This window comes from Antechinus flavipes, chromosome 2 (assembly GCF_016432865.1).
Source record: "Antechinus flavipes isolate AdamAnt ecotype Samford, QLD, Australia chromosome 2, AdamAnt_v2, whole genome shotgun sequence".
NCBI classification, from domain to species: Eukaryota; Metazoa; Chordata; class Mammalia; order Dasyuromorphia; family Dasyuridae; genus Antechinus; species Antechinus flavipes.
Genome location: NC_067399.1, coordinates 450,909,667 through 450,924,450, shown reverse-complemented (window position 1 = coordinate 450,924,450; position 14,784 = coordinate 450,909,667). Strand labels below are relative to the sequence as shown.

General features: G+C 35.6%; 1 protein-coding gene across 1 annotated transcript in view; it reads left to right on the top strand.

Annotated features, from left to right (window-relative positions):
- The window catches only part of DNMT3B (DNA methyltransferase 3 beta), a 39,357-nt gene extending 28,632 nt beyond the window's left edge, over nt 1–10,725 (top strand). The window contains exons 16-21 of the mRNA XM_051979450.1: nt 906–996; nt 2,496–2,644; nt 3,302–3,387; nt 6,227–6,296; nt 6,893–7,011; nt 8,812–10,725. Of these exons, the coding sequence (XP_051835410.1) occupies nt 906–996; nt 2,496–2,644; nt 3,302–3,387; nt 6,227–6,296; nt 6,893–7,011; nt 8,812–8,953 (657 nt within the window). The 3' untranslated portion in view covers nt 8,954–10,725. The remainder of the gene's footprint in view (nt 1–905; nt 997–2,495; nt 2,645–3,301; nt 3,388–6,226; nt 6,297–6,892; nt 7,012–8,811) is intronic.
- Nucleotides 10,726–14,784: the final 4,059 nt, after the last annotated feature.

The window sequence follows — 14,784 nt, the reverse complement described above, 5'->3', positions numbered from 1 at the left end:
TTTCCCCTTTGTCTCTTGACATGGCCATCACTCTAGTCATATTCTTATTGCTTATGTGTCAATTACTACAGTAATCTGCTAATGGGGTCTGTCTGCCTCAAGTTTCTTCCCATTTCAATTCATTCTCCTTTCAGGTGCTAAAATGGCTTTCCTAAAGTACAGGGCCAATTCATGTCACTGTTTCTTTTCTTCTCTCCTATATTGTTCTTCCCTCCTCCCTTCTCTCCTATTCAATAAATTCCCATGGCTTCTTATTAACTTCTTGGATCTAAGGTAAATACTCTGTTTGGTTCTGAAAACCCTTCATAATCTAGCACCCTCTTATTACCACCCCTTTTCCTTTTAGTCTTCTTATAGCTTACTCTATAATGTGTGCTCTTAGATCCAGTGACACTGGCTTCCTGGTTTTTTTATTAATAAAGACATTCCATCTTTTATCTCAGCATTTTCTTTGGGTAGTCCCCATTCCTGGAATGCTTTCCCTCCTCCTCATTGACTATTACCTTTAAGTCTTAACTAAAATTCTACCTTCTACAGGAAGCCTTCTCCAACCCCTCTTAATTCCAGAGTCTTCTCTGTTTTAATTATTTATTTATTGTATATATGGCTTGTTTTGTATATATTTATTTGCTTAATTTTTCCCCCATTATATTATACGCTCCTGAAGGGCAGGGACTATCTTTGTCCCAGTGCTCAGCAAAGTGTCTGGCACGTAGTAGGTATTTAATTAATATTTATCGATTGGTTGATGGCATTGAATATCATTTTAGAGGAAAGAGCATAATGTCTCTTTTTGAAATGCAACATGGCAGGCAAGCCCAGAATGAGTTTATTATTATTGTCTTTTCCCAGTCTCTGAAGTGCATTCTGAAATTGCTGTTATACATGATTTGTTTGTTTCTCAGATTGATGAATGGGGACCATTTGATTTGCTTATTGGTGGAAGTCCATGCAATGATCTTTCAAATGTAAATCCTGCCAGGAAGGGCTTGTATGGTAAGAACTATTATTTTTGGTTTTCTGAGGAATTTGGGAGGTTTTCTAAGGGACTGAGTTTCATGCAGAGAAAATGCAATGGCTTGGGGTTCATTACAAAGGTTTGTCCTTTTGAATCTCTTCGCAAAGATAATGAAATGGAAGTTTTGTAGGGATCTTTATTTTAAAATAAAATTGTATTGCCCTTAACAGATTTGATACTCTTATGTTCCCTAAGCCAGACATTTTAAAAAAGAAAAATACATTTTTGTGGTTATCTTTGGTTTTTATATTGCTTAAATTTTCTAAATATTCATTATCATATGGAATGGCTTACATTTTTTGTGTCACCAAAATTTCCCCCATTATTCCTCACTTACCAGAGCCACTCCATATAACAAACAATATCTTTAAAGAAAGATTAGCATAATTAATCAATATATCAACAAATATGTGCAATGTACCATCACACCCAGGGATCCATGCAAAGAAGTGAAATGGTAGATGCATCTTGTGTCACTTTTGAAGCCATGTTTATTCTCCATAGTTGTACTTTTGAGTGATTTGTTTTTTCAGTTTCATTATTATGTTTGTTGTAGTGTATATTTGTTTCTTTACTGTGCATATTTAATTTACTCTGCATCACTTTTGTGCTAGCAAAGAATTTGAAAGTAGAGGCCCATTGATTGAAGGGATGGTTAAATAAAATATGGCACCTGAATTAAAGGTCCAATGCATTAAAAAAAAAAACCCAAAAACTTAAAATTTATGCAGTCTCCCATAACTATGGATCACAAACTAAATATTCTCCAAGTATATCTTAAATTCCTAAAGAAAAAAAAGTTTGCACCCTCCCAACAAAAAAAACAAAAACAAAAAAACAACCCTACAATACTTTCATTGTTTCTTTAGGAAATATAGAATTGAACAAAATCTTGTGGGGTATTGCAGAATGACTCTTATGCTTGTGTAGACATTATTTCCTTCTGTGTAGAATATTGGAAATGAAAGAAATCATGTATTTTGTCTTGTTATTTTGTGGTTGAATAAACTGAAAGCCTAGAAAAGAAGCTAGGAAAGTTAGCAAATCCGGAGCCTGGGTAAACATTATTTTGCTTTTTTGGTTTTATTTGCTATCTTTCTGACCACAATTTGATTTTTATTTGTCTTGACCAGAATAGTAGGGTAAAGTCCTATATGTGAAAAAGTGTCAGGAGTCAAAGGGTCTTTTCTTAGCCAGAGGAGGTTGAGAAGATTTACAATCCCTTCTGGTTCAACATTTTATGATTTCTATTAAAATATTTCTAAATTTCTAATTATTGTTTATATAGCAAAGGGAAAAAACCAGCATAAAATAGATTTGCTACATTGGTATAAAATTACAGGTTTTTAAGAATGAAGGACACAATACTGAGTCTACTATATACAAAAGATGGTGAGTTGTTAAATCGAAAGGGCTGGCATTCAGTACCTCTTCTATCTTGATTTTCCCTATCTTGTCTCTCTTGTATTCACAATAGAGGGCACAGGAAGGCTGTTCTTTGAATTCTACCATTTACTCAATTATACGCGTCCCAAAGAAGGGGATGAACGCCCTTTCTTTTGGATGTTTGAAAATGTGGTGGCCATGAGGGTCAATGACAAGAGGGACATCTCAAGGTTTTTGGAGGTGAGTGATCTCATTACCTAGCGGGAAAAAAGTAGGGTGGGATTATGAACTGTCTTCATATTTCTGAGATCAGAATAGTGTCACAAGGGATCACATATTTAAAGGACCATAGGTAGATTACTTCCCCAAGAGGATGTTGTGTCTAAGTTGTTGGGTTGGTTTTTAATTATTATTCTGAACTTGTACCAAGGTTGATTGTTTTCCAGAGTGCCAGAATCTATTTTCTTACCTTGAAAAGGTAGTTTTTTTTTTTTCTTGGAAAATACAAGCTTAAAATCCTTAAAAATCTTCCCATAATTTTTCATATGAAATGTTTGTATGTTCTGGGGTGGGACTGGGTAGCGATGGTGATAAACTATTACTTTAAGATCTTTTCTGAGATCCTACAACCCTGTTCCCTTCCCTCCAGGATAGAAAGTCTAAGTATTAGATGGTTGTATGTACCCTTTTTTTTCCTCGGGCCACATCCTTTTATAGGCAAATTATAAATCTTTAGAATTTATTATGACAATATTGCCCAGGTCTCTTTCCTATGCTTTATTATGATTAATAATCATTATTAATGATTCCAGATTGGAGGCCTCAATATCCACTCCTAAGTTTTATCTATATTGATATTTGGTTTCTTTGTTTTTTTAAATTTCCTTTGGTCTACAGTGTAACCCAGTAATGATTGATGCCATAAAAGTCTCAGCTGCACATCGAGCTCGCTATTACTGGGGCAACCTGCCTGGAATGAACAGGTAAGTAACTAATCTCCTGGCTTAAGTTTTGTATATCTACTCACTGGGGTCCTGATAATGGATTTTTTGCTGGAGTCCCTGATTGAAAAATGTTTTGAAGGACAAAATACACCAATGTATTTTCCTCCATTCCTACCCTCTATTTTAGGTTATCTGGAGAGTATTTCACTTCTCCAATAAGATTGGTCAAGTTTAGGCAGGAGTGATATGGGAGAGACCACATCACATATTTGGTGTGTCTCCTGAGTTTTATGGAAGTGGGAAGAATGGTTCTTCCTCCGCCCATTTGAGTAAACCAAGAGTTTCTTTTCTCTTGGTGGCAGGCTACCTTGCATTTTATTCATTTAATTTACCTGTTTACTATAAGACTATGTTGGCTCTTAATAATACAACAATAGAAGTCTTATTAGATGCCTGGGTGGGGGGAAATTTATATTTTGTGGTGGCTTCATTTTACCCTGATTCTAACAGCCCAGTTTTCCTTATTTTTGAAAAGTCAGAATCCTACCCTAATTTTATTAGTGATTTTGATTGACTGGACTTGGGAGCATAGGGAAAAGCCCTACTTGGTGACTTTAAGCCATGACAGTAAACCCTCCAATGAATTGGCAAGGTAGATCTTTTAGGATTTTCATTAGTCTGAGATTTATTCCAATAATCTAGAGATTATGACTTCGACTCTTTTCTTGGCTCAATGAGATACAGTTTCAAAGTTGTATTTGAAGTTTGAGAGACTTCTTCACTTTCATATGTAGTTCTGTGTGTACAGCATAGACAGACTAGTGAGGTGAGTTTACATATGACTTCATCTATTCAAATGTATCATCTCCTTCAGGCATTTTGGAAAATTTTTTGGGGGGAAGGGGGGGAGAGAGAGAGAATTCCTTGCTGAATGATCAGATAAGTATATTTTACCTCAAACTATCATAGTCTGAGATGAATAGGTTCAGAAGTAAGTCAGTTTTTCTTGGCAATCCACAGAACTTTGACCTGCTTACCATTAGTGATTATATAAGTTATAATTCTTGGTCTGAGTGGATTATATGAATACAGGAGAGACTCAAAGATCACAATAACTTGAAATTAAATAGGGATAAAGTCTTGCCTGTCCTGTCTTTTTCAAGTATAACGTGGTCCTCTGTTAATATAATATTACTAATATGAAACATGGTAGGTCTGAGGATCACATAAATTGTGTTGGAGGAAAAAAATGAGCACCTACTAAACTTTGTCACAGTTTTTCATCTTTGGGTAGTTATATCTGAAGGTTTATTATTTGTTGATATTCAACAAAGCAAGTTCTTACTATGTGTCAAATACTTGGCCACAAGGTAAAATGATCCGTTCCCTTGATCAATTTATCTTTTGGTACTAGATTTATTCCTTCTAGCTCTAGAAGGCTCTACTAGATTTAGCAAACACAACATAGAGAAATTTCGATTTTTGACTATGGTATGGAAATCATGAGGAATAGTCAGTTTCAACATATGAATATGATTTCAGAAGTGAGAATTTGGAAGAATAGGTAACATTCAAGGTTCCTTTCTGGGTCTTTGTTGTTTGGGAGTTTCTGAGGAGGGACATTCATCGTATGAAGATTCATATCACTCCCACAAAAAGGAGGCATGTTAAGTGATCTTTATTTTTATTTTTGGAGATATGTAGTCATTGAGAAATATATGTAAAGTTCTTTTGTTAGCCTTGTAGAGAAAGGGGCCTGGCTTGACATATATGTAATGTTAGAATTCCTTTTCTGAGACTTATATTTGTGGGTTCTTACTGTTAAATCTTGCTTGTAGTAGCAGTCCAGTAGAAATATCTTCAACTACAGTTTTAAATAAAGAGTATGTGGTCACAGAACCCTATGTAAACAATGCCTAGATTGGAGGATTGACTCTAATAATATTCAACCAAAGGTTTAAAATTTTCTGGAATTAGTCATTGTAACCTCGGTTGATTGGGATCAGGTAACTAGGATTCTGTATTTCCTGGACATATATGGACGTTTGAGGTCATTTTCTATTATATTGTGAAGTGAATGAGGCCCTGAGTAAGAAGCATGATTTATTTACCATAATTTAGTTTGAGAACCAGGCACTCATAAATTGCCCTTCTTTTTATATGTCAAATTATTACTAGAACTCTTTCTTTTCTGTATATGCACATTAATAGCATCTTCTCCTGCAATAAAAATTGTGGATAAAATTGCTTCCCTTCTCTGTACCATGAGACAGTATGTGATCCCTTTTTATTCCAAATTCTGGATTTTTTTCATTGTACATTAACTCTGAAGTCTGTGTTAGCTCAGAATCTTAGAACTGTAGTCAGGGAGCTTTTTTCTATTTCAGTATGCTCTCCCTAACCAAATGATCATGAAGTCTTCTCTTAAAGAAGACCTCCAGATTAGGAGAATTTCAGTGAGGCTAAGGGACTCTTGTCTAAATCTGGACAGCTCTAATATTCATTTTTTTGTTCCACACTGCAGCTCTTCTATTTAGCCTTTTAAATTATTGAATGAAATCATCAGTTTTGTGTGGTATCCCACTCTTCCCTCTCTCCCAGAGTCCATTCTCCAGTCCTAATAACTTGGATCACTCTCCTTGTCCCTTTTCCCCACCTGTACCTCTTCTAAAAACTTGTGGTATGTTCTCATCTTCTTTTAGAACTTTTAAAGCCTTCTATTGATGCAGCTTTGGAGCTGCCTTATCAAGTTGTGTCATTGTTTACTAGTCTTAACAGTAGATGAGACTATAAAGGAATCACTGGCTTAGAAGGCAGCTGGAAGCAGAGTAGATTTATTTGTGGACTGTAGAACATAATGAGTTTTGGCTGTTCCCAGGCCGGTGATAGCATCAAAGACCGATAAACTCGAGCTTCAGGACTGCCTGGAGTACAATAGGATAGCGAAGGTAAGCTTGTTCTGACACATTATCCTCTTCATTATGAATATGTGTGCCCTTTTACTAGAATCTAAAGGATTTGATGTTTTAGGGTCCTTTCCCTTAGGACTCCTTGTGAGGAGATCCTTGTTTTTTCCCCCAGTGCCTTATCTGTTTTGTCTATGCCCTCTAGAGGTCTGGCCAGACTTTTAAGGCATATTTCTTATGAACTCCCCCTTTTTTGGCCTCCAGCTAAAGGATTTCTAGAGCCTAACAACTTCTGCTTTTGAATTGTCACATGGAGCCTTCTTGAGAACCAGAAACCCTGAGCTGCTTTTTCTTTCTCTTCTGTCTGAGAAGATAAAGGAAATGGCTTAGCATAGCCTTGGGGGTTGGCTGCTCCAGTAAATTGGGTCTGTTTAGAATTCTATTGATTGTGACTGACTTGCCTGGCTTTTACATCCTCTTTTCTCACTGACCTTGAGTTGTACATACAATGCTTTTGTCCTTTCCTCACTGTTACTCAAATCAAAGCTTTGTCTTCTCCTTGGATATCAGTCATTCTTTTACCCACTTAGTGACCCAGTAGTTTTCTTTGTTCTTTACCTAATGTTTTTGTTCCCCAGTTAAAGAAAGTACAGACAATAACTACTAAGTCGAACTCGATCAAACAGGGGAAAAATCAGCAATTCCCTGTTATCATGAATGGCAAAGAAGATATATTATGGTGCACAGAGCTAGAAAGGTGAGCAGACTTGGGGTTGAAGACCCAGAGAGAAACAGAGAAGGTGGGTTGGAATGGGATCAAGTACAGCAAAAATTATAGAATTGGTGATTTTCTAACCTACCCACACATTTGTGACTGTCAATTGTGTTCCTTAACACAGTGGTTTTAAGAAAAGTAAGAAAATCCAGCAACTTGACATATTTCTTGTGTATCTTCCTGGTCTTCCCGTCTGTCTTTTCTCTATTCCTATTTTATTAAATTTTTTTTTCTGTGACTTTGCTTGATTCTGGAGATATAATGGGGCCTCTGGATTTGAGGAGTTTGTCCTATTTGGGAAAACAAGGCATCTATGCATATCACTACTATATATATTTGTTTAATTAGCTCACTACTTCCTAGGAGCTAGGGGGACAAGAAAGGCCTCATGTAAAACAGCAGGTAGACTTTGAAGGTTTTAAAGGATAAGATAGAAATGTTTCAATAGTCAAGGTATAGTAATGTCTAATTTTGTTTGAAGTATATAAAGGGAGAATAGACTATGAGATAATGTTTAGTCCTGTTCTCTATTTGGTTTCATGAAAGATGTGATCAGTCTGTTAAATAGTTTGTTAATTTCCCATTTGGAAGAGACCAAACGCAGATTTCCAAGATAAAAGCAATTTTGTGTCTTTGCTGATCTCTTAATGACCATTCACTATATATTTCTCAAAAGGGAAGATGGGATTGGGTACCATCAGTATTTTCACTTTTCATTAGTGCATTAAAGTGAGACAGATCTCTAGGCTTTTAGATTATATGTCAGGCTTAGATGTAGCTCAGAAAATTATGTGATCTCTCCTTCCCATCTGATATTGTGACTTTATAGAAATGTTTTTTACAACCACATTATTTTATAGTTGAAAATTATACCTTCAAAGGGTATTGTTATAGGAATAAGGAAAAAAAAAATTATCTCTAAATTCTCCTACCTCCTTTTTTATGCCTGCCTCCTTTTTTATTCTCCTGTTGAGAAAGCTAGAAAAATAAAAACTATTACAAATATACAGTCAAGCAAAACATTCCTTATCAACTATGTCCAAAAAAAAAAAAAAAAGCCTTAATCTACCCTGAGTCCTCTTCTCTATCTGGAGGTAGGTGGTGGTTTTCATCATGCAACACAGATTTCACAACTGGAGTCCAAATACCCTGACTCCATGTGCTATTCTTATCTTAGTGTCATTAAAGAGACATATCACAAGTTGACCTTAGGTTTTCCTAGCCATATAACTTATTGGATTCTATGGTATGCAACTGGTGAGGTGGGTAAGTGACGTAGTACATAGAACACAGACTTGAAGTCAGGAAGAACTGAGTTGAAATCCAGCCTCAGATCTTTATTAGTTGATGTGTGACTCTGGGCAAATGACTTAATCTCAGCTTCCTCCTTTGTAAAATGGGGATAATAATAGAACCTAAATTCCCAGGGTTGTTATGAGGATGAAATGAGATAATAACTAAAGCACACAGTACAGTGCTTTGCTATTTATTAGCTATTATTGGTATAGGATAACGGCTAGAGGTGTCATGGGGAGTTAGTTGCAGGCTCAAATTGAATTATCTTTGAAATTGAATAGCTCCCCAATTGTAATTTTAAATTTGTGTTTTATGTGTTAAGATTGGACCAGATCAATTTTAGGAATTTTAGCATAGGTATACATTAAAGGACCTCTATCTTTACTTTAACTATGGTTTTCCCCCAAGAAAATTTGGCACCAGCCTTGGGTGAATCAATTTTGCTGCCTCTCATATCCCCGTATTTTGCCTTGTTCCTGCTCCCAGAATTTTTGGCTTTCCTGTCCATTACACCGACGTGTCAAATATGGGTCGAGGTGCTCGCCAGAAGTTGCTGGGCAGATCCTGGAGCGTCCCTGTTATCCGGCATCTTTTTGCCCCACTGAAGGACTACTTTGCCTGTGAATAACACATGGGCTGGAACTAACAGGTGGAAGGGGATTTTGGCCATGGGAGGAGGGTAATATTGGGGAAGAACCATGACCAGGGATGGCAGAACTTCTGGGTTCTTCTCCGCCTCTCATCTTCCCCTCCCAAGTTCTAGTCTCTGCTATTCTTCAGTTTTGTTGCTGTGATGAATAAGGTCAAACCAAGACCTAAACCATCAGTCATTACATGTACCTCAGACTTCTCCCCATTTGCTCAGTGGGACTCTTTTTTTTTTTGAGACACACTCCTTCAGATGACTTGTTCAAACTATTTCTCTGAAGCTTTACAGACAAGTTCTACTACTTGATTGTGGCCACTGAGAGGGGCAAGACCGGTGCTTCTGTCTTTTTTTTTTTTTTAAACTACACTTGAAATAGAGAATTTTTAGTGTTTTTTTTTTTTTTTTTTCCCTCACAAAATGATGGCTTAAGTATGTAGGAATAAGGTGTCAAACCTTGTTAGGTCATATTCTGAAGCAATAAGACAACACAGGTGTCAAGAATGCCATTAAAAAAAATTTTTTTTTGGGGGGGGTTTGTTGTTCCTTGTTCAGTGAAATATAATCCTGGTGAGAAAGTTGTAAACGTAGCTGAATGGAACTACTGACAGACCGACTTATATACAGATGAAGCTGAAAGAATCCGAGCAGCAAATGATGATTTTTCTAGTAATTAGTAACAATAATTTGTATGTTCTCCAATATTTTCTACTTCATTAAAATAAAAAAAGAATAAAACTCCCTCACCTTAAAAATCAAAATAAAAATCAAGGACTAATGATTTTGTAAGCTTGGGTGCAAATCAATGCCCGTTTAATACCTCCAGGCATTTTGGAAAGTGATAAATCCAGCTGGGCTGGTTTCAACACATTTCCAGTGCATTTAAAGTAAATCATTGACACAAACTAACTGAAATTATTCATTGTCCTGCTATACTACTTCATGATAGCCCTAAAGGAGGGATATGGGGAAGATAGAGGGACTGGAATAGTAAACAGAAACATCCATTCTTTGTTAGGATTTGGGGTATCTTTTCTCCTGTGTAATGTTGCAGTCAAAGACCCAAGACTGAACAGGCAGCTAAATGAATATGTGCCTTAAAAGTGTGTGTTATGATTCTCTAGGCTGCTAACCTCCCCATCACTTCAGCTCTCTCATCACTTTCTCTCCCAAAAGGTGGTAGAGGAAGGAAAAGTCCTCATCTTTTCTTTACTCAGGTGGCACTTTGCTTAGTAACTGCTAGGTGCATTATTTGTGGTGACAGAGGTTGATTGCATGATAACCTCACAATCTTGTATTTTATCACCTTCCCGTAGTGGTCATGTTTGGGGTTCAGATGCACATTTTTTTTTTTTTTTATTTTTTCATCTAAAAGATGGAAAGTCTGTAATAACCCTGTGGCTTCCTCCAGAAAATTTTTATCTGCCATGACACCTGTCTTTTAATTCCATGTAGGAAACTTTTTAAGGGGAGGAAGCAACTGGGGAAGCAGCATTTCAGAAATGCTATTGTAATGGTTTTAAGGCCTTTTACTCTTACTGGTGCTATTTTCTAGAATAAAGACATTACTGTTGACAGTTTTTCTATCTTTTTTATGTTTATGTTTCATATATATATATATTTTTTGGTAACAATAGCCAAATAACAAATGAAAAACTGCCTTGTTTAAAGTTTTCCCAGTTTTTAGAATGGAAATTGATGAATGCCTAGAGTTTACCTTATTATAATGGTTTAATTAAAAATCAGTATTTCTCTATGGCCTCCTTTTGTTTTTATTAAATGTCATAAGGGGAAGATAAAATGCATGAGGGTGACTTGTTCTTCAGATAAGATAAGAGGGTTTTGGCACTTAAACTCCTGGAAAACAAACACATTACCATGTGGTGTCTATCCCTCATGGGGAAAGGCATCTGACTTGCATTTCTCTGTGTCTTCCATGTCCCCTCCTCAGAACCAAACAATTAAACCACAGATACATATACTTATCACGGATGAATGAATGAACATGAAATGTTGCCCATTTTATGAAAAGTAGTGACAAGAGGAGGACTCCTGTCACAGTCTCACTGAAGGTTTTCAAGAATATGCAGTGGCTGCCATCATCCATCTTTTAGGTGCTATGGAGGAAGTATCTGCTGCGGAATACCTTTAGGACCTCAGAACTAGTAGACATTTACTGATCGCACCAGTCTAACCCCCTCATTTGGAATTCTAGAGAGAAGATAGTTGCCCAAGGGGGTAACCAGTAGAATTTAGGTCTCCAGAGTCTGATTCTGTCTGCGGAAAAATGCCTTCTAATGCCAGGACTCCTTTAGGAGTTAGAAACTCAGGGTTTGAGGTTGCTAAGAGAGACGATGAGCATGTATTCTCCTTTCTAATGAGCTAAATGAGCTCTTTAACGTAATAAAACATGTTATTCCTTTGTGGCTCAAACCTGGCTCATCAGAAATGTTTATTGTCCTTAGACACCAAGCTCAGGCAACAGAGTGTACTCTTTTCAAGGCCAAGATAAAATGAAACAGACCAAACAAGCCCGTTTTCGAAAACCCAAGAAGGAACATGGACAAACTTTGGAGGTGAGAGATTAGAGTTCAATGGGTATGCTACAATGACACAAGGATGATGAAAAGTTCATTGGTTGGCAAATTGTATCTAATCATTGGTTTAGAAATCTCATAGTAATGTCTTTGGAGAGAAGTTGTCTTATTTATAATGTACTCTGCTTCCAGAATTCTTAAAAAAAATTCTGTCAGAAATATCCTTGTTCCTGCCCTGAATTCTTACCAGTCTTGTTTTTAATGCTTGCCTTCATATCCCTCATAGAAGAGGGTACAGTTCTGGTGGTCTGATTGTCCTAGGGATATGGTTTTCACTTAGCCTCTAGGAATGTTTTATTTTGCCTTCCATTGGATTTTGAATAACTATTTTGAATAACTTTCTGTTAATATCTAGTAATCGTTGACTTTTACTGGATGCCTTGTTGAATGCTCTACATCTAGAATTTGCTGTCTTTTTACTACCTCTTTGATTAGTCATGTGTAATTCTAGACAAATGCAGCAACTACCCTGCTGTAGACAAACTCAGTATTTAGTTTCAGAGAAGATGCTGATCTGCACTGGTAAAGGAATTGATTTTTTAATTTAATTTTTTTGTTTGCATCCTCTCATCTTCCTCCCCATCCCCACTGACAAAGAAATACAACTTCTTATAAATACATAAAGTTCAGAAAACCAAATTCTGCATTGGCCATGTCTAGAAACATGCATTAATTTGCATACTTGCGTTTATCACTTGGTAGAGGAGTTTTATCTGCTGCTCTTTATACCAAAGCATTCAATTTTTTTTCATATATTATGACTTTGGCCCTCAGTTTTCTCATCTATAAAATATGAAAAGTATTATATAACTTCTGAGGTCTTTATCAGTTTGCAGTTTGATCACATAAATATTGGTTTTGCTCTTTTGGTTTCAGTATCTTTAAAACAATACAGTTAATAGAGGAACTCTTGTGTTTTTTCATCCAAGATTTTGTAATCCAGTCTTATTTATGCCATTTATAATAAGGACAGATATAATAAAGATATCTGAATTTCCCAATTCACTTTGAATTCAGAAATAAGGTGATGTTAGGATCCTCCTGGCATTACCAGGGTAAGCCAGTTGTTTTGATGGATGTATTGTTAAATAAAAACTGTGAAAAGGACTCATGGTCCCTCAGTGTGTTAAAAATCTGTGGCGTACGTTTAAAAATTAACTTTTTTTTCCTCTTTCCCCATCTTGTACACCTTCTTCACCCACCGTTACGTGAAAACAAATTTTATTATTTTATGAGGCTGGCACTTTTCTGTCTAGAATTGGGAAGCATCTTTTAAAATCAGAATTATTTGACCAAAATTTGGAGAAACTGAGAAGTGTTTTAGCAGAACTTTTTTTAGACCAACAACTCATTCTATCTCTTATGATTAGCTCTAAATAGATAAATTATTTTAGATATTAATGATCATATAAACAAAGGCTCAAGCTAGAAGTCACCTATTGCATCTATATCTAGGGGAAGAGTTCATGGCCAAAGAACTAATAAAGAAGATCATAGGTTAAATGGAAAATTTTGATTATGAAAATTTGATTATGAAAATTAGAAGGATACATTTAAGTAGAAAAAACTTTCAGTGTCATATTTTTCTGTTGAAAGTTTTAAAAATTCTATGTAATCCTCTCCAATTGGGCAACAGAAACAAAGACAAAATCATACTAATAAATAGGTAAGCAAAGCAAATTCCTGAATTAATCAGGTCCAAATAGGTATACTTCACTTGACTTCTTGATTTCAGTAAACTCTTTGTCAGCTATGATAGCATGCTGCGTTTTTGGTGCTCTGAAGTCTTGGTTTGTCTGCTTTGATTACAAAACTTCTATTTGGAAAATAAAGAGTTCAAATGTGTAAAAACAAACCACTTTCCACTTGATATATGTTTAGAGTATATAAACAAATGGTTGAAAATCAAAAGCAGAAATCCAAGCTAACACATGTATGAAAAAAAATATTCCAGGTAATTTTTAGAGATTCAAGCTAAAGCAGCTATGAGGTAACACCTCCTACCCATCATGTTGACAAAATTGATAAGTATTGGTGGGGTGCTATGTCAGAAATGGGCAAACTAACATTTTAGTGAATTTGTAAGTTGGTCTAGCCATTCTACAAAGCAGGTTGAAATTATGCCACAAAAAGAGAGAGAGAGAGAGAGAGAGAGAGAAAGAGAAATTAATGCCACAAAAATCACTAACATATATATCCTTTGGTACCTGAATGCTACTACTAAATTCATTCATTAAAGAGATAAAGGAAAAAAGCCCCCATCCCTTCTATTTCAATGCATGGATGTCTGCTATAAGAAATAGTTTTAATCTTACATGATGGAATCATTGGAAGGTAATGATGGATATGATTTTAAATGAAGGAACAACTGAATTCTAATGATAAGGTCCTTGCCCTCAAGATATTCTTCACATAGAGAGGCAATACTCACATAATTTAAAAAAAATTAATATGTGGACAATGCAAGAAATACAAAGAGAAGAGAAAATGATCATTGGGTTGACACGGTATCCTAAAACAAAGTGTTTCGACCAAATTAATTCTGGGAAGGCAAAGCTGATAGCCAAGGGCAGAATCTGACAAGATAGTAAGATTTAAAAAAAAAAAAGTATGGTGCCTCTAAGATTAATGCTAGTGAGTTTCCTGTAGTTACAGGTGGTAAGATAGTAAGATTAAAAAAAAAAAAAAGTATGTTTCCTCTAAGATTAATGCTAGTGAGTTTCCTGTAGTTAGAGGTGGTTTTTTTGTTGCTTTTTTCTTTTTAAGCACAGATTTGATGATTTCTTGCTATGATATTGTATACATTATCTTTGTTTGGCTATACGACTGCATATCCTCTTCTAAGTCCTTTGTGATTTTATGGAATGTGAGTTGGATATTGAAAGATTGGAAGTACTTTGATAAGAGGAGGCAGAAGAGCCCTTTTATTTTATTTTATTTTTTTTTTTTAATTAAGTATTTTTTTTTCTATTTCTCATCCATTCTAAATGGGGAAAAACGGCCCTTATAACAGATATGCATAGTCAACCAAAACAATTTCCCATTGACCAAAAATATTCATCTTGCATCTTGAGTGTACCAATTGTGTCAGAAGATGGTGGTATATTCAGCAGTTTTCCTGAATTGAGGTTGATGTCTGCATTGATCAGAGTTCAAGACTTTTATTTTGTTTGTCCTTATATTGTAATATAAAGTCTTTTATTGCTCACTTCATAT